The sequence below is a fragment of the Carlito syrichta genome, unplaced genomic scaffold (genome assembly GCF_000164805.1).
Source record: "Carlito syrichta isolate Samal-C Ts95f unplaced genomic scaffold, Tarsius_syrichta-2.0.1 Scaffold308105, whole genome shotgun sequence".
In the NCBI taxonomy this organism is placed as follows: Eukaryota; Metazoa; Chordata; class Mammalia; order Primates; family Tarsiidae; genus Carlito; species Carlito syrichta.
This window is the reverse complement of record NW_007252201.1, coordinates 393,673-415,099: the sequence shown is the minus strand read 5'-3', so window position 1 is coordinate 415,099 and position 21,427 is coordinate 393,673. Positions and strand designations below refer to the sequence as shown.

General features: G+C 36.6%; 1 protein-coding gene across 1 annotated transcript in view; it reads left to right on the top strand.

Moving 5' to 3' along the window:
* The window catches only part of SP100 (SP100 nuclear antigen), a 106,847-nt gene that overhangs the window by 37,888 nt on the left and 47,532 nt on the right, over positions 1-21,427 (top strand). The window contains 6 exon segments of the mRNA XM_021716002.1: positions 4,934-5,096; positions 6,139-6,307; positions 8,685-8,768; positions 11,078-11,140; positions 11,554-11,703; positions 12,157-12,261. Of these exon segments, the coding sequence (XP_021571677.1) occupies positions 4,934-5,096; positions 6,139-6,307; positions 8,685-8,768; positions 11,078-11,140; positions 11,554-11,703; positions 12,157-12,261 (734 nt within the window).

The window sequence follows — 21,427 nt, the reverse complement described above, 5'->3', positions numbered from 1 at the left end:
ACCTTGGCCTCCCAAAGCACGGGATTACATGCTGAGCCACCGAGCCCGGCCCCATTTTAATGTTTACTGTGGCATGTGAAGATTTAGTTTTTATTTAATATAAAGTTTTTATATAAACAGCTTCTAGGATTTACCACATTCCCTTTGACTATCATTTGTGAATGTATGTAAATACTTTTTCTCCTTTTATTTGTTGATATAAAATTACAGAGACATTTCCTAAAGTTGAATTATTTTTATTTTACTCATTCTCATTGTCATTACTTTTCTATTCTTTCTTGTTTTTCAGTAACCTCTAACTGCAAGTTTTATTTCCTCTTTGACCCAAGAGAATATGTTTTGTTTTTGTTTTCTAAAATCTCTAAGTAACATATTTTCTTTAACATGCAGTCTGTTTTGCTTCTGATTATAACTTATTGAGACTTCTTTTATGGCTAAGATTGTGCTCAATATTGACATATATTTCATTTTTAAGAAAAAATATGTTCTCTGTTTTTAAAAACAAGGTTAAATAATAAATCATTCTTATTAATGTATCTAAGGCATGTATATTTTGTTTATCTTTTGCACATGTCAAGAGTCAAACAGAAGGTGAATTGTTTTCTCAATAGCCATAAAACATTGTCCCATTATTTGCTTCTTGAATTTTGATTTGACATTGATGGAAATACCCTTGCTTTTTGTTTTATTTGCGGTTGCACTATCCCTTGCCTATCTTTTTTTTTTTTTTTTGAGTTGGGGGTCTCACTCTGTCGCCCAGACTGGAGTGCAGTGGCCACTCCCTGCCACCGCAGCCTCGACCTGCTGGGAGCCTGTGATCCTGCCGCCTCAGCCTTCCAAGTAGCTGGAACTACAGGCGTGCGCTACCATACCGGCTAATTTTTTATTTATTGTAGAGATAAGGTCTTGCCAAGTTGCCCAGGTGGGTCTCAAACCCATGGGCTCAGGCAATCCACTCACCTCAGTCTCCCAAGGTGTGGGACTACAGGCTGAGGTCACTGAGCCTGGCTGCCTATCTTTGATTTCAACAAATTTTGTGTCACTTTGTCTTAGTTGCATATTTAATTGTATTCAATTTTTTTATTTCATGTCCTTCAATATCATTTTTTCATTTGCATTGCATGTTACAAATAATTTTATACCTTTTTTTGAGTTATCTTTTATAGCTCTTTTTGTTTATTTCTCTACAAAGGCAAAAACTTTATATGCTTTTTATGTTTACTTTCAGTGTTTTATAAGGTCTGATTTCACTCAATCAGTGGTTACTTTAAACTTTTCAAATTGATTTTTTAAATCTATGTTTTTGTAATTGTTACAGTTGAATTTGAAACCAAATTGCTCAACCATATTGTTTTCATTCTTGAAACAAATCATTTAATGCAATTTCTCTTTACCAGTCATCTCAACATTGTAAATTTGTTTATATAATTTGAACATTTACATTCAGATAGTTACTATTTGGAATTTTTCTCCTGCTTCATACAATATCTCTGTTTTCCTGGGGTAAGCTTTTCCTCTCTTTTCGGCCATTCTATTTTTCTAATATTGGAGTCTTTCCTCAAATGTCTATTAGTTTGTAATTATTTGTTCCTACTTAAGAGGAGAACCTGGAACTCAATCCATATGATTCACCAAATTAAAAAATAAAGAAGGAAAAATCATATGAATATTTCAGTAGATACATTTGATAGAAATCAACATCTGCTCATAATAAAATTCTAAACAAATTAGAAATGAGTAGGAATATATATAGATGTATAGTAAACATCATACTTAATGGTGTTACTAAATATTTTTTCCCTAAAGTTGGAAAAAAGGCAAGAAAACCCACTCTCACCACTTCTCTTCAACATTTATATTTAAACACCTAACTAGTGCAATAGGACAAGAAAAAAAATTGTTGGAAAAGAAGCAGTAAACAGTCTTTATTTGCTGATGACAAGATTATTTTTGATAAAATCCAAAGGAAATCTATAAATATTTTATTAGAACTAATGCATCAATTTAGCAAATCATAAATATATGATTAATATTTTTCAAACCAATTTTATTTTCATTCAATAGTGAAAAGGAATTTGAAAAACAATATAAATTGAAGTAGCGTAAAAATAACTAAGAATAGATTTAAGGAAAGATGTGTATGACTACTATATTCTTCAAATAGTGCTAGACAAAATTAAAGAAAGCTAAATAAATGGAGAAATATAAAATGTTAACAGACTGTATGCTCAATATTAGTGCCAGTTCCTTCAAATTTATCTATAGGTTCAATTCAGACCCAATCAAAATATAAAGCCTTTTTTTGTAGACATTGACAAATTGATTTGAAAAGACATGTGGAAAATCAAAGAACATAGAAAAGCCAAGACAATCTCCTAATTGACTTCATGAATCATTTAAGTTATGATATTCAAGCCAAAATGATATTGTCATAATGGTAGACAGGTCAAAAGTATCACACAGAAAGTTCAGATATAGACCTATGCTTACATTATAAACTGTTTTTTGACTATTTTCATGACCTTGGGGCAGGTAAAGTTTTCTTAGATAGTATTTTTAAGTCATCAACCATAAGAGAAAAAAATGATAGATTGATTTTCATCAAAAGTAAAAATTTCTCTCCATCAAAAGACATAGTTAAGAAAATAAAAGAAAAACTACAGACTGGGAGAAAATATTCACAATACACAAATCAGACAAAATACTTCTATCATCTATATATAGGTAATATTTATATAATCTTTCCATCAGCCTGTAATCCCAGCATCCCAGCACTTTGGGAGACTGAGATGGGAGGATTGCTTGAGCCCAGGAGTTTGAAATCACCCCAGACAACATAGTGAGACTTTGTCTCTACTGAAAAAAAAAAATGTAGCCAGGTGTGATAGTGCACTCTATAGTCTGAGCTACTCAGGAGGTTGAGGCAGAAGGATCACCTGCGCTCCGAAGGTCGAGGATGTAACGAACTGTGATGGTACCACTGCACTCTGGATGACAGAGTAAGACCCCAGATCAGAAACAAAACAAAACAAAGACTCCTGCCATCAATAAGTAAACGAAAATGCAATAATATAAGTGAGCCAAAGATTTGAACAGACATCACAAAAGAAAGCATATGAATTGCCAATACGCACATGAAATTGTGCTTGACATCATTATCATTAAGGAAATACAAATAAAACTAAAATGAAATATCACATTGCACACACTGGAATAGCTAAAATTAGAAAAACTATCTCTAACGGTATTTGAGAAACAGCTTGGCAGGTTCTGAAATAGTTAAACGTACTCCTTTGCACAACGATTCAGAAATTCCACTCCTAGGTATTTACACAAGAGAAATGAAAATATCTTGCCACAAAGACTTGTACAAGAATAGCAGCTTTATTTTTTCTAGTCTCAAACTGGATTCAATCCACATGTCTCTCAACAGGAAATTAAATGGATGATGGTGAATGTACACAATAGAATACCCCTCAACAATAAAAAGAAGGAAACTATTGTTCAAGGTAACAACACGAATGATAAGCGAAGGAAGGCAGATGCAGAAGCATATATTATTATATGTATTCTTCCATTTATGTGAAGTCCAATAGCAGGCAGTATTAACAAACAATAGAAGAAATGATATCAATGTTTGCACCTGAGAGGCTGCCTGGCTGCCTGTGGGCAGCATGCGGATTGATGGACAGGGAATGCAATGTTCTGTTCATTTTTCAAATAACACCTCAGTTTTTAGTCCCATGGTTGACTTTCAATCTCCAATGTTTCTTCGGAATTCTGCAGGGCAAACTAATTGCTTTTCCAACCTCTGGGAGTATTCTTCACCTGAATAACAACTAGTGTTTCTCTGACCACTTTTTGTCGAATAGATTTTGGTTGAAATCTCTTAGCTGCTCATTGTCCTCTGCTATTCATTGTCCTTTGTCATTCTGCATCTAATTCCTTTGTTATCATTTAGTGGAGTTTTAAATAAAACTGAAGAAAATGCTTTTCTTCAATCTACAATCTTTAACCAGAAACTTTTTCTTTTGCAGGAATTCAAAACAATAATATGGCATTATTACTTCCTGTTTTATGTTGGGTACTGGGAAGTACCAATAATTGTCTTCTGGTTTGATAAAGAATAGTTATGAATCTTTATAACATTTAGGAATACAAAGATGTTGATGAAAACATTATCAGAGCAATAAAGTAATCAATTAAAAACTAGAATTACAGACTCAGGTTTAAAATGACTTTCACAGAAAACAATTTCAGCGGCAATTTCTTAAATTCAAAAAAACTATATTTAACAATGACACAAACAAATTTATATTTGAACCAGATGTTCCAGGAGACATCACAGATATTCTCATTGAATTCTCAATTTATATTTTATCATAGTATTATCATTATTAAACCACATCGTAATATTTAAATTAATTTTATAACATAGGAAGGTATTTCTTAGCAGCTATGGATTAGGGAGTAGACATCTTACTTTTATCTTTCTGAGATTTATTTTCTCTTAGTTGTTAATTAAGATGCATTTTTGAGATTAGATTTTATTTGTATTCTATAGTCTTTCATTCCTCTATCAATGACTTGCTTACTCCATCTAGATTTTGTAGGAATTTAGTTTTTTTGGTTTTTTTTTAATAAAACAATGTTCCAGATATGTTTAGGTGAAGATATCTTACAATGGCTTTGATCAGTTCAAGCTGAATTTTTTCAGTCCTGTATATTAGTCTTTCATAATCCCCACTGATTTTTTTTCTATTACATTTCTTCTTGTTGTTTCAATTCTATTTATTCTGCTCTTTACTGAACACCACCTATGTTATATATGTTGGTTCTTCATAGCTTATCCTTTATATGTAAAATCTTACAGCCTCCACAAATATCTCAGAACCTTGATATCTATTTTCACAGTGGTATCCTTTTCCCCCAGGATTCCCCCAGAAGACCAGAATGTAGATGAGATGCTTATCTATGAGACTGTATTCAGTTACTTCAGTAGACATAAGGTGGAGATTTCAAGTGCAATACAAAAGACATTTCCATTCTTTGAGCGCCTCCGTGACCATAAATTCATCACAGATAAAATGTTTGAAGTAAGTAAAGTTTACTATGTCACAACCTGGCAAAATGTCCCCAAATTAAGTTATGTTTTGATATCGTAGTCCCAAAGTTCAGGGTACCACTAGATGACCGATGGATTTCCTATGAGTGGGAGACTTTTTCAAGTATTTCTGTAAGTCTCTTGGCAAGACAAAAAGGGAAAGGAGAAGAGATCACCAGAGATATCCCTGCTTCTGAGGGAATGGTATTCCATGGCGCCCCCTGGAGTCAGAGTGAATGGAGATAGGCTGTATACTCCAAAATTGTCCTGTAGGAATTCATACAATATAACACAATTAAAATAATTTTCATGAATTATTTACTGAAACAGTAATTAGCACAGCATTTTATTTCAATAAGCATCAATTTAAAATATTTAGATATGAGAACATTAAAACCCACAGGGAATTGGTACTTTGTTAGGACAAATTTGGGAATAGATGCTTACTATGCTTTCTACAACATCTTTCAAGGTTTTTGTTTGTTTGTTTGATTGATTATTATTTTTTTCATTTCTGGAGTCTTGGAATTTGGGTAAATTTCACCAACACACTCTGTTGGAGATATAGAGCAAGTCTTCTCCACTTATGAATGTGCTTCCTCTGTGGCCAAGTTTACAGCAAGAGAACAACTTGAGCCCTTTAGACCAAATCAGTCTAGGGGAAGGGCAAGGGTAGTCCAGCCATCACAACAGCCACTCTCATCTGCTAAGTCTATTACCAAAACATCTTGACCAAGCTCTTAAAGGGCCACCCATCATTTAACTTTGAACCCACTTTTTTCTTCAAAATTGCTCCTTTCTACATCTAATGTAAATGAAGGTGAGGAGATCAGACTTACCAGTGTATGTTTTTAAGGGGAAAAGATTTATTTATTTTATTTAGTAGTTATGCCAATATATAAAAATTATAAAACTTTACATGAGAAAATTCCTATGTAGAGAAATTGGAATACATTAACCATAAAATTACTTTCTAGAGGTCTTCTCCAACTTGGAAATCTGTATTTATATTTTCTCCATTCAACATTTTTAAGGATTCTCAAGAGTCGTGTAAAAACTTGGTACCTGTACCAAGAGTGGTGTACCATGTTCTCTGTGAACTGGAGAAAGCATTCGACCCATCCATTCTGGAGTTATTGTTCGACGAGATCAGCATGAAGGAATACCCTGATTTAATTCATATCTATAAAAGCCTCAACAAAGGTAATTAGGGTTATTACCTGCTTTTTGAGTTCTGGAGTCAATTTTTTTCAATAAATGTATAGTGAGCTTCTTCCATCTGCCACACACACTGTGCTGAACAGTAGAGATATCGTGTTAACAGAACTGGTGTGTCATGAGCCTTCTTATGGTTCAATGACTATGGTACGTCAACCACCTAGAGGTCTGCTTAACTGGGCATTTAGACTCACAAGGCAAACAGAGCCCTGATGGCATCAGGCTTACTTAGAAGAATGTGGTGCAAGAACCACACAATCCCGACAGGGCAGCATCAGTTGCATCTCCTCAGTTGGAGCCCTTTCAGTTAGCTACACAATAGTCCACAAGATGACTACTATTTGCTTTGAGTGACAGCTTAGCTGTGGTGCAGAGTCTACCTGGGCTTGGCACCACATGCCTGTAAGAGTTAATATTTCTTGTAACAACTCCATACTCATAGCTATTAGGGACCCCACAAGGATAATAAGAGTTACCAGTTAAAGGAAGAACTTTTCACTCTCAGATTTAGCCAAATCCAATTTGTCCTGTTTTACATACATGTTTTCACACTTCTATTTTTGTTCCTATAGAATCTGCTCTTCCCAGGGCATGTGCCTGTTTTTCTTGTGATGTTTCTATGTCTTATTTGGAGAACTTGGTTGAGTTCAAACTATGTTGGCATAAAAAGTTTTCTAGGTAAGTGAAAAAACAGTAAAGACAATAAGAGTTACCAGTTGAAGGAAGAGCTATGCTATGGCTTCCCACCAGGTATTTATAGCTCATATATAATCCCTCCCAGTCCACCAGTCATGGATAATTTCTAACCCCAGTGTTTACCTAGTAACATAATAAAAGGACCACAATTGTTAGGTTTCCAAAGTAATGAGCAAGAATGTTAATCCTGGGTCAAATTTGCCTTCAAGAAGTAGAAATAGTTTTGTTAATCCTTTGTCCACAAGAGGTGAAATAAACATTAACCAAATTCACAAACCTGATTGCTCCACTAGGGACAATTGTTGGTGCTGTACAAAGCTAAAGGTTTGATTCTCAGCTTTTTTCTGAGAAGGCATGATTTATATATACTCTTTCACTAATACATAGTAAAGAAGATAGCCTTCAATTTGTTTTTTCACTTACCTAGAAAACTTTTTATGCCAACATAGTTTGATCTCAACCAAGTTCTCCAAATAAGACATAGAAACATCACAAGAAAAACAGGCACATGCCCTGGGGAGAGCGGATGCTATAGGAACAGAAATAGAAGTGTGAAAACATGTATGCAAAACAGGACAAATTGGATTTGGCTAAATCCGAGAGTGAAAAGCAGTGTAGGAGCTGATTCAAGAGAGATTAATTGAAGGAAGACATTGAAGGTTCTGACATTCAAAACTAAGTAATTTATAGTTTACTTGCTAGGTAGTAAAGACATACTACAGATTTATAAACAAAGGGGAAAATTTAAGCGCTTTATATGACTTATTGAATTGTGTCAATAATAACCTTATCTAATTAAGAATAAAGTAATTTCTATAGTAAATAATTCAAGTTAAAAATAAATAAAGTAAGTCTAATACATGAGTATACACATTCTGAGTCAAGCTTCTTTTTGTAACCAGGATGTTCCAGGCTGCAGGGACAAAGGGAATGGTATTACCTTTACTGCCCTCATCTTGGGACTCTGATTCTCTACATAGACTGCAGAGACTCCTTCATGGGCCCCAGTGGCTACATCTTACATGTTGTTTCTCCCTGTGCTTTGGTGACCAGTAACTACCTAGGGGTTGGCCACTGCCCTGCCCACCACAGCAGGCCACCTGCTCTGGGGAAAAGGCTGCTGCTTCTGGGTCCCTGGTATTCACACAAGCTTCTCTGGGTCCTCTATTATGTTTCTTTGAAATTGTCTCATCCTCCCTGACCCAATTAAGCCAAAGCTTTCCTGTTTTCTAGCCCCCCCTTTAAAGTTGTTGGGGATTTTTCTCTTTTACAATGGGATCTCTCTAGGACCCGAGACCTTCTCCCCAGAAAATCCCTGAGTTTCTTCTTTACAGTTTGAACAGTTCAGAAAACTCATTTCACTTCCATTATTTATTTTGTTATATGCTTTCCTTGCCATCTGAAAATAGTTTAGGTAACATGGCTCACAATGTTTTTATTACTCTATCCTTAAATCTTGAATGTCTCCTTTCTGTGAGGGAAACAAAGGATTTCTTGTTGGGATCTTCTTTTTTCTGTCCCAGGGAACAGAAGAACTTTAAGTTATATAGGACCTTCTGAACTCTGAGAGACCAAAGCACTGGAAATTCTTAGATGTGTAATTTCCAGATGTTGTCCCTGGTCCCTGCAAGAGAGCTCTAATTGCCTTCTCTCTCCTGCTCTTCAGCAATCCAAGACAAAGTTAATCCTCAAGAAAATGATGAAGAAGAAAGGGAGGCGAGGGCTGGCATCCAACTAAGCCTTGAACAAGGTAATAGCAATATGATAAAAAGTCATTTTTTATTTGCTAAGAGGACAAGGAGATAAGGGAAGTCAGGGGCCCGATGTCATGAGTGGGGTTGTCAATAAGGGAAGAAATGTGGAAGGACCATGCAGAAAGCAAGGCGGGAAATTTATATAAGCTCCTTACCAGATGTGGATTCCTGTATGAGTAGCCATGACAAGATGGCCCAGTAACAAAGATGAAGGAACTAGAGCTGAGTGTATCATTAGGCCAGATTTACAGACACTACTTGGAAGTAACTGTGGTTTAGAAAGGTTCCTGTAGGAGAGATAAGTACAAAGTTGTGAAGGACTAAGAACAATGGTCCATCATCAGCAACCAAGAGACTACTGATGAAAGAAAAAAATCCTGTTTATCTGTATCCTTGCACTCACAACACTCTGACACCAAATATGCATTTGGGGCTGGGTGTTCTCTCCACACCAACTAGTTCTCCAGTTCTCTGTAGATGCCAACTGAGTGTCCATAATTTAATTCAGTTCTGGCACCAACTACCTGGAGTTAGTACTGATTTCACATATTGAGGGTTCAATCTCATAGGACTGCCCTCCACTTTGTATGCCTGTCACAGGTCCTAGATTGTAATCAACCTGTGCTTCTGGGTATAAATTGGTCATTCTCGTGACCCTCTCTTTCGTTTTGATACTTGGCTAGTAGGGTTCACAGAACTCAGGGAAACATTTACTTACATTTACCAATTTATTACAAAGGATGCAACTCAAGAAAAGCCAAATAGAAGAGATGCGTAGAACAAAGTATGAAGAAGAGACACAGAGCTCTTATGCCCTCTCTGAGAAAACCACCCTCCCAGCACTTCTATAACCCAGATGGTTTTTCAGCCCAGACATATAAGGTTTTTTATAAGAGCTCTATTATATAGGCTTGATTGATTAAGTCATTGGCTATGGTAATTAGGTCAATCTCCATTCACCCTCTCCCCTTCCTGGAGGTCAGGAGTGGGGATGAAAGTTTCAACCCTCTAACCACATGTTCAGTTCTCCTTAGCAACCAGTCAGCCATCTTTAGGGGCTTTCCAAAAGTCACCTCATTAGCACAAATTCAGATGTTGAAAGGGACTTTTTAACAAAAGATGCTCTTTGCACCATTGTCATTTAGGATATTTCAAGGATTTTAGGAGATCTCTGGTTAGGAGCGGAAGAAAAGACCAAAACATATGTTTCTTATGATGGCACAACATCACACTTGGTGATGGCAGAAGAAGGGATTGATTTAAATGTGGAGGATGTTGTTCATGAGTGGAAATATTCAAAGAGCAAGGCAATCAGTCATATAGAGACTCACAGAGAAGAGGTGGTGCAGATATGCAGAATAGAATGTCAATACTTAGAAAAAGAAGAAGGAAGTGAACTAAAAGACAGAGGAGAGAGAAGTAAAGGAGAACAATAAAAACAACCCTAGTATTAACAGCTCACTTCGATTGAACGTCTACCCTGTGGCAGTTGCATTTTTTTTTTAAAGCTGAATTTATTGAGAGGACAGAAAAGCTCCCGCAGTGGGAGGGGACGCAAAGGGGTTGCCAACAGTTGCATATTTAGAACTCATGGCTGCCACTGGAGATTAGTATTACTTATGTGCCCATTTTGCAGATAAGGAAACTGAAATCTGAAAAGACCATATGTGGAATTTGCCTAAGGTCAGATGAGCAAGGATAAACCCAGGCATTCTAACCCAGAACCTGAATTACTAGCCCTGTAATGCCACCCAGGGGATAGAATGAAAAAGGCAGAAACACAAAACAAAAATGGGGAAATATATGCAGAAAGAAAACTAGAGACAAAAACGAATGCAAGAGTTGGAGGAAGCAAAGGCAAGTCAGACATTGAATCCTCATGGAGAGGTCAACAAGAAGGACTGAACAGATGTGTATAGGGATAGTGTGGTATAAAGAGAGGTGGTGCTGAGGCACCCAGGACTTTGTAGGAACTGAGCTAAGGCCACTGGACAGGGCAGCTCTGAGGACAAAGGAAGGTTCACTTTGGCTGGGAATGTCAAGACAAACCTTTGTTAGTTTCCAAGGCACCTTCCTGGAAGAACTCAGCCAGGTGGCCTGGGCAGGGCCCTCTTAGCCAGTCCCCCATTCTTGGCTAGAGTCTGGCTTCAAGAATCAGGAGGGATCTGCCAGCTCCAGATGGGCTTTGTGCTCAGACCTAGGGGAGTCTTCAACTCCTACATCATAAAGACTAAAAAGAGACTAGGGAAGAATGACAAACTCTATTTCAATTTCTGAAATAAACTTCTAATTTCTTCTCCCCCAGGACCTGGTGAAAACCCTTTTTCAAGTCTGACCTGGTTACGCTCCAATTCCTCACTTGACATTGGTTTGTTCCTGTTGACTTTTTGGTGATGTTTTGCTGCTGTCTTATTCCCTTCTGGAATGTGCTGTGGGGGCTACCTCTTTGAGTTAATGATTGCCCAGAATTTTCAGTCTTTGCATCTGCAGTTTTCCCAGTTCAGGATTTAAATAGGAGATCTTTGTCCTCTGAATTGCCTAGAAGGGTTTCTTCTTTTCATGCCCCTTCAGCATACTTGCTGCCAGTTCCTCTTGGCTCTGGACTGGGACGATTTACCCATGTGCCTGGCTTCCCAGTTTTCTGCCTGTGCCTGCTTGAATCTAGCTACTGCATTGGTGCCTTGATCTTACATCCAGCGGTGGCCTGTGCTGTGGTGGTTGGAGGGGAGTGATGAGCAGCAGGGGACAAATAAAATACCTGTGAATCAAAATGTGGTTCAGGTACACCCTCACGTGAAAATGGAGTCTCAGAGCAACTCTATGAAAAAGAAGAGTTAAATGCAAAGAGAGAAGACACAACCAGTGACAAAAATGATGCACTAGGAAGCCAACAGGCAAATACACAATGTGTCCAAGGGTCTGTGCCAACAGGTAAGTGATTGATTGGGTTTACATGAGTGTGGAAGGGCTGAGGGGCCCTGGTGGCAGAGAAATGGATGAATGAATGATGCAAGGAGACACCTATTTAACAAAGAAGGGGAAAGACACAGAGAGGACAGGAATTTGATAATCATATACTGATGAGAGCGATTTCTTGAGGATGAAAGATAGAAAGCAAAAACTGACAGACAAGAAGAAAGGGCTGCAGGGCCTCATAGGGAAAAGAGACAGACTCAGAAGGCAAAAGGACATGTTAGAGATTGGCCATGGAAACAATAAGGCAGAAACACCCTCATGGGGTGGAGGCAGCAATATGCAGATGGAGCTATAAGTAGAAACATGAGAAGGGAAGAAGGGAAGAGAAGCTGGGTGAGGTGTGACAAAATGGAAATAAGGCAGAGGAATGCCCTGTTGGATCTCAGCTATAATCTTTTTTGTCTTCAGAGTCCTGCGAACAAGTAGCTGTCCAAGTGAATAATGGAAGTGCAAGAAAGGAGATGCCCAGCCCAAGAACGGAGACGGCTAGCCCATTGCCCTGCAATGAAGAAAGTAATTAATTCTTATCTTACCAATTTTCTTTTTTTTTCAGATACTCTATATTTGTTTGTTTCATTATCTTAATCACTTCTTACATTGACAAATAAATTATAGATATTTATTATGTATGGCATGTTGTTTTGAAATATGTATACATTGTGTACATTGTGAAAAGGCTAAATTGAGCCAATTAATACATACATTACTTACTTATCATTACATGTGGTAAGAGCACTTAAATTCTATTTTCTTCGCATTTTTCAAAAATGCAATGCATTATTAACTCTAGTCACCTTGTTGTATAATACATCTCTTTAATGCATTCCTTATCCTACTGAAATTTTGTGTCCTTTGACCAACTTCTCCTTAATCACCTTCTTCCCATTCCCAGACCCTGTTACCACTATATACTCCCCAGTTTTATGACTTCAATTTTTTGCATTCTATATATATGTGAGATATGCTATATTTGTCTTGCTGTGCCTGGCTTATTTCATGTCACATAATGTTCTCCACATTCATCCATTGTCACAAATGACAAGATTTCCTTCTTTTTAATGATGAATAGTATTCCACTGTGTGTGTGTGTGTGTGTGTGTGTGTGTGTGTGTGTGTGTACATAACACATTTTCTTTATTGATTCATTTGTTGATGGATACTTAGATTGATTCCATATCTTGACTATTGTGATTAATGATGCAATGAACATGGAAGTGCAGACATCTCCCATACATGCAGGTGGTACCCAAATTATGATGATTCAACTTAAGATTTTTCAACTTTACAATTGGTTTATCAAAGTATTAAATATATTTTGGCTTATGATTTTTTTTTATTTATAATGGGTTTATGGGGCATAGCCCCATCGTAAGTCTAGGAGCATCTGTACTGATTTCATATCCTTTGACAATATATCCAGTAGGAGGATTGCTGGATCATATGGTAGTTCTATTTATAGTTTTTTAAAGAAACTCCATTCTGTTTTCTATAATAGCTATACTAATTTACACTCCCACCAACAGTGTACAAGGGCTCATTCTTTTCCACATCCTTACCAATATTTGTAGCCTTTAGTTTTGACAATAGCTAGTCTAAAAGATGTGAAATATTATGTAATTGTAGCTTTAATTTACATTTTTTCATAATTAGTGATGCTGAGCACTTTTTCATATACCTGTTGTCCATTTGTATGTGTTCTTTAGAGAAATATATGTCCAGATCCTTTGTCCATTTTTAAAATGGTATATTTGGTTTTTGTTTTTACTATTGAGTTATTTATATATTTTGAATGCTAACCCCTTATCAGATGTATTGTTTGCAAATATTTCCACCCATTTTGTTGGTTGTCTCTTCACTCTGTTGATTCTTCTCTTGCCTTTGCAGAAGGTTTTTAGTTTGATACAGTCCCATTTGCTTTACTTTTGTTGTGTTTTGGGTATTACATCCAAAAAAAAAATCATAGCTCAGACCAATGTTATAGAGCTTTTTCCCTATGTTTTCTTCTAGTAGTTTTATAATCTCAAGTCTTACATTTAAGTCTTTAATCCATTTTGTGCTGATTTTTAATCTGTGTGAGGTAAGAGTTTAATTTCATTCTTTTGCAGATAGATATTCAGTTATTCCAACACCATTTATTAAAGAGACTGTCCTTTCTCCATTGCATGTTTTTGCGCCTTTGTTGAAAGTTGGCCATAAATGCATAGATGCAGGCTTTCTATTTTGTTCCATTTGTCTGTGTGTCTGTTTCTTTGCCAGTACCATGCTATTTTGATTACTATAGCTTTGTAGTATATTTTTAAGTCAGGTAATGTGATGCTTTCAGCTTTATTCTTTTTGCTTAAAATTGCTTTGGCTATTTGAGGTCTTTTATGCTTCTATACAACTTTTAGAATTTTAAAAATCTATTTCTGTGAAAAATGCTATCGAAATTTTAATAGGAATCGCACTGGATCTATAGAGCACTTTTGATAGTATGAACACTTTAATATTTATTCTTTCAATTAATGAACATAAGGTATCTTTCCGTTTCTTTGTTCCTCTTCATTTTATCTCATTTATGTCTTAGACTTTTCAGTGTACAAATATTTTGCCTCCTTGGTTCAAACTATTCTTAATTATTCTTCCTTTTCAGTTTGGATGACTTTTATTTATTTTTCTTGCCTAATTACTCTGATGAGGACTAGTAATACTATCTTGCATAGAAGTGATGAGAGAAGGCATCCTGATCTTGTTCCTGACATTAGACATTAAACTTTTCACCATTGAGTATAATGGTAGCTGTGGGCTTGTCATGTATGCCCTTTATTGTTTGAGGTACATTTCTTGCATACCTATGTTTACCATCCTTGCATCCAGGGGAAAATCTTAGTTCCACCTTGCATCCAGGGGAAAATCTCACTTGATAATAGTGAATATGCTTTAAATATGCTGTTGAATTTGATTGGCTTGTATTTTGATGAAGATTTTTCATCTATGTTTATTAGGGGCATAGCCTGTAGTTTTCTTTTCTTATGTATTTGTCTGGCTTTAGTATCAGACAATACTGGCCTCATAAAATGAGATTGGAAGTATTCCTTCTTCTTCAATTTTTTAGAAGAGTTTGAGAAGCATTGATATTAGTCCTTTAAATGTTTAGTAGAATTCAGCAGTGAAGTCATCTTGTCCTGGGCTTTGCTTTGATGAGAAGTATTTGAATATGGATTAAATCCTATTGGTTTAAATCTTATTGGTTTAAATGTTATTGGTTTAAATGTCATTGGTCTGTTCAGATTTTCTATTCTTCATGATTTTCAGTTTTGGTAACTTGTATGTTTCTAAAATTTTGTTAATTTCCTTTAAGTTATTTTTGGCATATAATTGTTCATAGTAGTCTATTATAATCCTTGTATTTCTATGGTATGAATTGTAGGGTCTTCTCTTTCACTTCTATTTTTATTTGAGTATTCTCTCTTATTTCTAAGTTCATCAGATAAAAGTTCATAAGTTTTGTTTGTCTTTTAAAAACGCCTCTTTGTTTTGTTAATTGTTCTATATGTTTTTCTAGTCTCTTTCTCATTTATTTCTGGTCTTATGTTTATTATTTCCTTCTTTCTGCTAATTTTGGGCTTAAGTTTTTCTTTTTTTCTAGTTTCTTGAGGTGTAGCATTAAATATGTTGTTGAATTTGATTGGCTTGTATTTTGATTAAGATTTTTCATCTATGTTTATCAGGGACATTAGCCTGTAGTTTTCTTTTCTACAAAAGGTCTTTCTTTGAGATCTTTCTTCTTTCTTGATATAGATGTTTATTGCTATAAACTTCCCCTCTTAGAACTGTTTTTGATGCATCTCATAAGTTTTGGTGTGTTGTGTTTCTATTTTTGTGTGTATCAGGATATATTTACATTTCTCTTTCAGTTTCTTCATTGGCCCATTGGTTTTTCAGGAGCACATTATCTAATTTCCATGTGTTTATGAATTCTCCATAATTCCTCATATTATTGATTTCTAGTTTCATATTATTATGGTCAGAAAAGATATTGTTGTTGTTTTATTTTATTTTTATTTTAAAGATGTGTGGTACAGTTCAGTTAGGTAAGTGGTCATCATACAGGTAAAGTTTGGGCCTCCCCTTGGTGCCCACTTCACCTGGCTTGAGATTGGGTGACCTTATTGATGGTATGTGTCCCCCTCCTCCCCGGGTAGTGTCTCATTACTGCCGGTCCCTTGCTTTTAGTATTATGATAAATGTTCAGGGTCCACTTATGAGTGAGTACATGTAGTACTCAGATCATTGTTTCTGTGGTACATCACTGAGTATTATAGACTCTAAATCCATTCAAGTGACTGTGAAGTTCATAATTTTGTTTTTCTTTATGGCTGAGTAATATTTCATCATGTATATGTACTACATTTTCTTTGTCTAGCACATTTTTGATGGGCAGCATGGTTGGCTCCATGATCTGTGATGGAGAATTAAAAGCCTTCCCAGACATTCATTCCCTAGGAGTTTGTGCTGCCTCCAGATCAGAAAAGATATTTAATATAATTTCAAGTGTCTTGACTTTGTTAAAATTTGCTTTGTAGCCTAATGTGATCTGTCTTGGAGAATGTTACATGTACAATAGAGAAGAATGTGAATTATTCTGTTGTTGGATGGAATGTTCTGTATATGCCTGTTAAGCCCATTTGGTCTAACGTATAGTTTAAGTCCTATGTTTCCTTGTTGATTTCCTGTGTAGATGACTGATATATCCATTGCCTAAAGTAAAATGTTGGGATTACAGGTGTGAGCCATCATGCCCAGCCTTTCCTTCATTTCTAAAGGACAGACAGACTTTCCAAGTTCAATAACCTTGGTTGGCAGTTTTTTCTTCAGCATTTTGAATATATCATCCCACTCTCTGCTGATCTGTAAGATTTCTGCTGAGAAATCCACTGCTAGCCTCATTGGAACTCTCTTATGTGTTATTTGCTTCTTTTTTCTTGATGCTTTCAGGATCCTCTCTTTATCCTTGATTCTTGACTGTTTGATAATAGTAGGTCTTGAATTGGGTTGAATCTGATTGGAGATTTTTGGTCTCCATTTATCTAAAAATTTATGTCTTTCCCCAGTTTTGGAAAGTTTTTTGATATTATTTCTTTAAATAGGCTTTCTACCCTTTTGTCTTCCTCTTTTCCTTTATGAATATCTGTGCCTCAAATACTTGCTCTTTTGATGTGTCTCATAAATCTTTTAATCTTTATTTAATCCTTCCTTTTCTTTTTATTCTATGACTGTATGTTTTTAAATAACTTGTCTTTGAGTTCACAGATTGTTTCTTCTGCATCATAAATGATGCTATTGATGTTCTTTATTGCATTTTTATTTCATTTATTGTTCTTTCAGCTCTAGAATTTATTTACTTTCTTAAATAATTTCAATCTCTTTGTTAAATTTCTCATTTTGGTAATGTATTGTCTTTCTAATTTCATTGAATTGTTTCTCTGTCTTTTCTTAAAGTATGTTGAGCGTCTTTAAAAAAATTATTTTAAATTTGTCAGGGAGCTTGTTATCTCCTTTGATTTGGGCTCAGCTACTGGGAAATTACTGTTTTTGGTGATGTTGTGTCTCTTTGGTTTTAATGTTCCTTGTTGCTTAACATTTATTTCATTTGATGAAGTAGAGAGTTATTCTAGTCTTTGTAGATGCTTTGTCTGGGAAAGCCCATCCAGATATTTTGGGCAGGCCATCTGGCACGATCCAAAGCCAGGCATACTGCTGGAGTCCTCGACTGTCTGGCCTGGTGCCTAGGACAACCAATGGATAGGTCTCTGCTGAGTCAAGCCTCGTGCCAAAGTCTGGAGAGTTTTGCAGTGCTGACACAGGCCTCTTTAGGCACTGAGTTGGACCTGAAGCCCCGTGCATCTAGGGCTAGCCTGATGCTGGGATGGTCCTAAAGCCCAGTGCTTCTGGGGCCAGTCTGATGTGGAACCAGAGGCCACTGAGGCTGTACTGGTGCTGAGGCAAGTTGGAGACAGAATTCTCAAGACAGACTTGGAGGCTGAGCTGCAGGATTCAGCCTGAGGCCAGGGTGGACTTGAAGATTCTGATGCGGTTATTAACCTGGAGTTTGGGGCCATGAAGAGTTGTTTGGCACTAGGTTTTACTGGGAGGTTAGCACTGTGTTTGGATCCAAGGCAAAGTCTGGTGCTCACTTCCTTCTCTTTCTCCAAAGCATAGAGTATCTCTCTCAGTGCTGTGCTGCCTCCGTTAGGGGGGTAGTGAGATAGATAATATAAAACTATCCTTCTTGCCCTTTTCAGTGTGTTATTTCTTTTTCTTTTTCTTTTTTTTTTTTTTTTGCCACATCCAGGTGCTGTGATCTCTCATTGGGCTTTCTCAGCTCTTGTGAAGATATTTTCATGAACAGATAGCTGATCACATTGATAATTCTGCATGACAGCAAGCAATGGAGAGTCCCATTCTGCCATCTTGCTCCTCTCCTCCCCAATTTTTAAATTATATCTTTGTTTTGTCTGTGAAAACAAAAACTTTTATTTGTCTTTCTTTACTAACTGCCTACTGCTACCAAGATGCACAGCCTTTGTGCACAGCCTCTAGTTTCTCAAATATGTGATGCAAAAGAGGAAGGGAGCTGCTTTATTTAATGGAAGAGATGGCCCAGGGTAGAGAATACAAGAATAGAGAATACAAAAATGGTCCACAAGGGCACACGGAATAACAAAGCACAATTGACCCTTGGGCAATGCAGGGGTTAGGGGTACCGACACCCATGCAGTAGAAAATCTGCACATAACTTTTAACTCCCCCAAAACTTAACTTCTAGCCTGTTGTTGACTGGAAGCCTTATTAAAATAAACAGCTACATGTTTTATTGTTATATGTAGTATGTAATTTATGATTAAAATATCATATGCTAGTAAAATAATTATTAAGAAAATCATAAGGAAGAGAAAATATACTTACTATTCATTAAGTGGAAGCAAATCATAGTAAAGGTCTTTACCTTCTTCATCTTCACATTGAGTAGGCTGAGTAGGAGGAAGAGGCGGGGTTGATCTTGCTTCTCAGAGGTGGCAGAGGCGAAATAAAAATCCATGAATAAGTGACCTGTGCAGTTCAAATCCATGATTTCAAGAGTCAACTGTACAAGAGTAAGACATATTTTAGATTAATAGACATGGCACCCAAACATTGCCATGTTGGGGCATTGGTGAAAAAAAATTGCAACTTATTTTTCAGAAGTTATAATGGGACTGTGGAAATTATGCCTGATGCTGCCTATCCAATTTGCAAGGAAGCCCAGGTGAAGGGCCTTTAGGAAGGGACTGCAGGTGAAAGGCTTTGGTGTGGTGGACAGTGGTGCTTTGGTGATGACTGAATATTTGAGATGAGGAAACTACAGAAAGTCAAAAAGTGATATAGAAGAGACATGCAGAGGTCACATTTAGTAATTAAGAAACAGAGGCAGACTTGCAGCAGGTAAGAAAAATAACAGAGGTGGATTAACAGAAACATCAGGGAGGGGACAGCAGGGCTGGCACTAGGTGAGGTAGAGAGGCTCCCGGGGCACAGTATGTAAAGAGGATCTCACTCTCAGTGCCTGAGACTGAGTTCTTCCCTAAATTTTAAGGCATCAAAAGGCACCCTTTTGCCTCATCCTAGTCATGACCTTGAGAGATGGTGACTTTTAAACAGTGTAGAAAAAAGAATATGAATAGAGAAAGATACAGAGAAAAATGAATGCCAAGAAACAGGAAAAAAAATGGGAGAAGGCACAAAGAGAAGAATGTATAAAATGGGTTAAAAGACAATGAATGAAAACTTGGTAGAGATTGGGCTATGTAAAGAGAGGACGAGAGAAGACAAATCAAGGTATTGTCTGATTTGAAGAGATAGTCACCAGAAAGAAGGTACAGGGTTGTTCCTATTACCAATGAAAAAAGGTAATGTGTCCCCCTATCAAATGACCTCTGTGACTTTTATTTAAAACCCTGAAAGATATCTCTCCTTGGAGACCTTATCAGTTATCTATTGCTGTATTGTTTAACAAGCCATTCTAAAAACTTAGTGACTTAAAATGATCATCATTTTATTTGCCACTAAAATCAATTCCAACTTTAAAATATCTCCAATCTGTCTAGTTCTCTCCCTCCCTAGCATGATCTCCCTAATCCAGATTCTTATCATTCTCACTAAAATGAAAGGAACTATCCCCTGTCTGGCCTCATTCCTTCAGTCTTGCTCCCCTTAAGTCCATTCTCTGTAGTTTAGCTAAATAAACTTTTCAAAAATGGAAACCAGTTCATATGAATTTTCGATTTCAGGCTCAATTCCTTGTGGTCCTAGCATTAGGTCAAGGCTGCTTGATGTGGTACTGTGAAAGATGCCTACCATATAGCCACGTATTTCCCATCACTTGCCTCTCACTCCCTCATGCCACATTCCCACCACACCAAACTTCCTTTTGTTAATTGAATTTGCCAAGCTTTCTTTGTTTCATCTCTGCCTTTACATCCACTTTTGGAAAACAGTTTGATATAATCTTCCAAAGTTGAAAATATGCATACCCTAGAACTCAGTGATTGTATTCATTGTAATTCATTCATGATGTGTATTGTGTTCACCAAAACACATAAAAAGGAATGCTCATAGTAGCATTACTTCTAAAAGGCAAACACTTGAAACAGCATGAATGGATAAATACTGCATAACTTATTTCTATAATAGAATACTATTCAGGAGTGAAAATAATTATAAAAAATGAATATGGATGACTTTTACAAGTGTGTTGAGTAAAATATGCATATAATTTTGGGAGAATTTGGCTTCTTTTAAGGCAAGTGATATATATATATAGAGGGAGAGAGAGAGAGAAGAGCATTCTTCCATTTATATAGATTACATAACGTGCTAAGTTAATTTAGGTGTTGGAAGCCAAGATGGTAGTTAACCTTGAGCAAGTTGGTAGGAATATTAGTGGGTGATATCACTAGGAGGTTTCTGAGGTGTTGGTAATCTTCTGTTTCTTGATCAAAGTGATATACTTTCTTTGTGATCATTCACAACCCACTTTTACTACAAGTGGGACCCCCCCAAAAAATGGAATTATCTTTTAGAGGGCGGGCTTCTGGTGGTACGGGCTTCCCCTGCTAGGTAAATATTCTAGGAACCCATCATCATTAGTGTTGTGAGAGGCTGTGTTCAACTTCAGTGAATTTTGCTTGTTTGTTTGTTTGTTTTTGAGATTCAACACATTTCCCACTTCGTGATGGGCGATTTACAGGACCAACTTACCCATACTGCTGAATGTTCAGCAGTTTTTGACCAAAACCAGCATGACCCGCATGCCCCATCCTCCCTAGTCACCCAATCTCACCCCAATGGATTTTTATTTGTTTCCCCGGGATGAAAAAAGTCCTCAAAGGAAAACATTTTGCTTTGTGGAAGAAGTGAAACAAAAAATGGCAAAAGTAGTAAAAGGCATTGAAATTGGCAAGTTCAAAAACTGTTTTGAGCAGTGGAAAAAGAGTCTCAATAGGTATATTGCATCAGAGAGGATTTTGAAGGTGACTGAAATTTAAATATGTAAGAATAGCCTGAGCCCTTCGGATTCGAGACCCGCCTGGGCACCTTGGTGAGACCTCATCTCTACAATAAATCAAAAATTAGCTGGGCGTGGTAGTGCGCGCCTGTA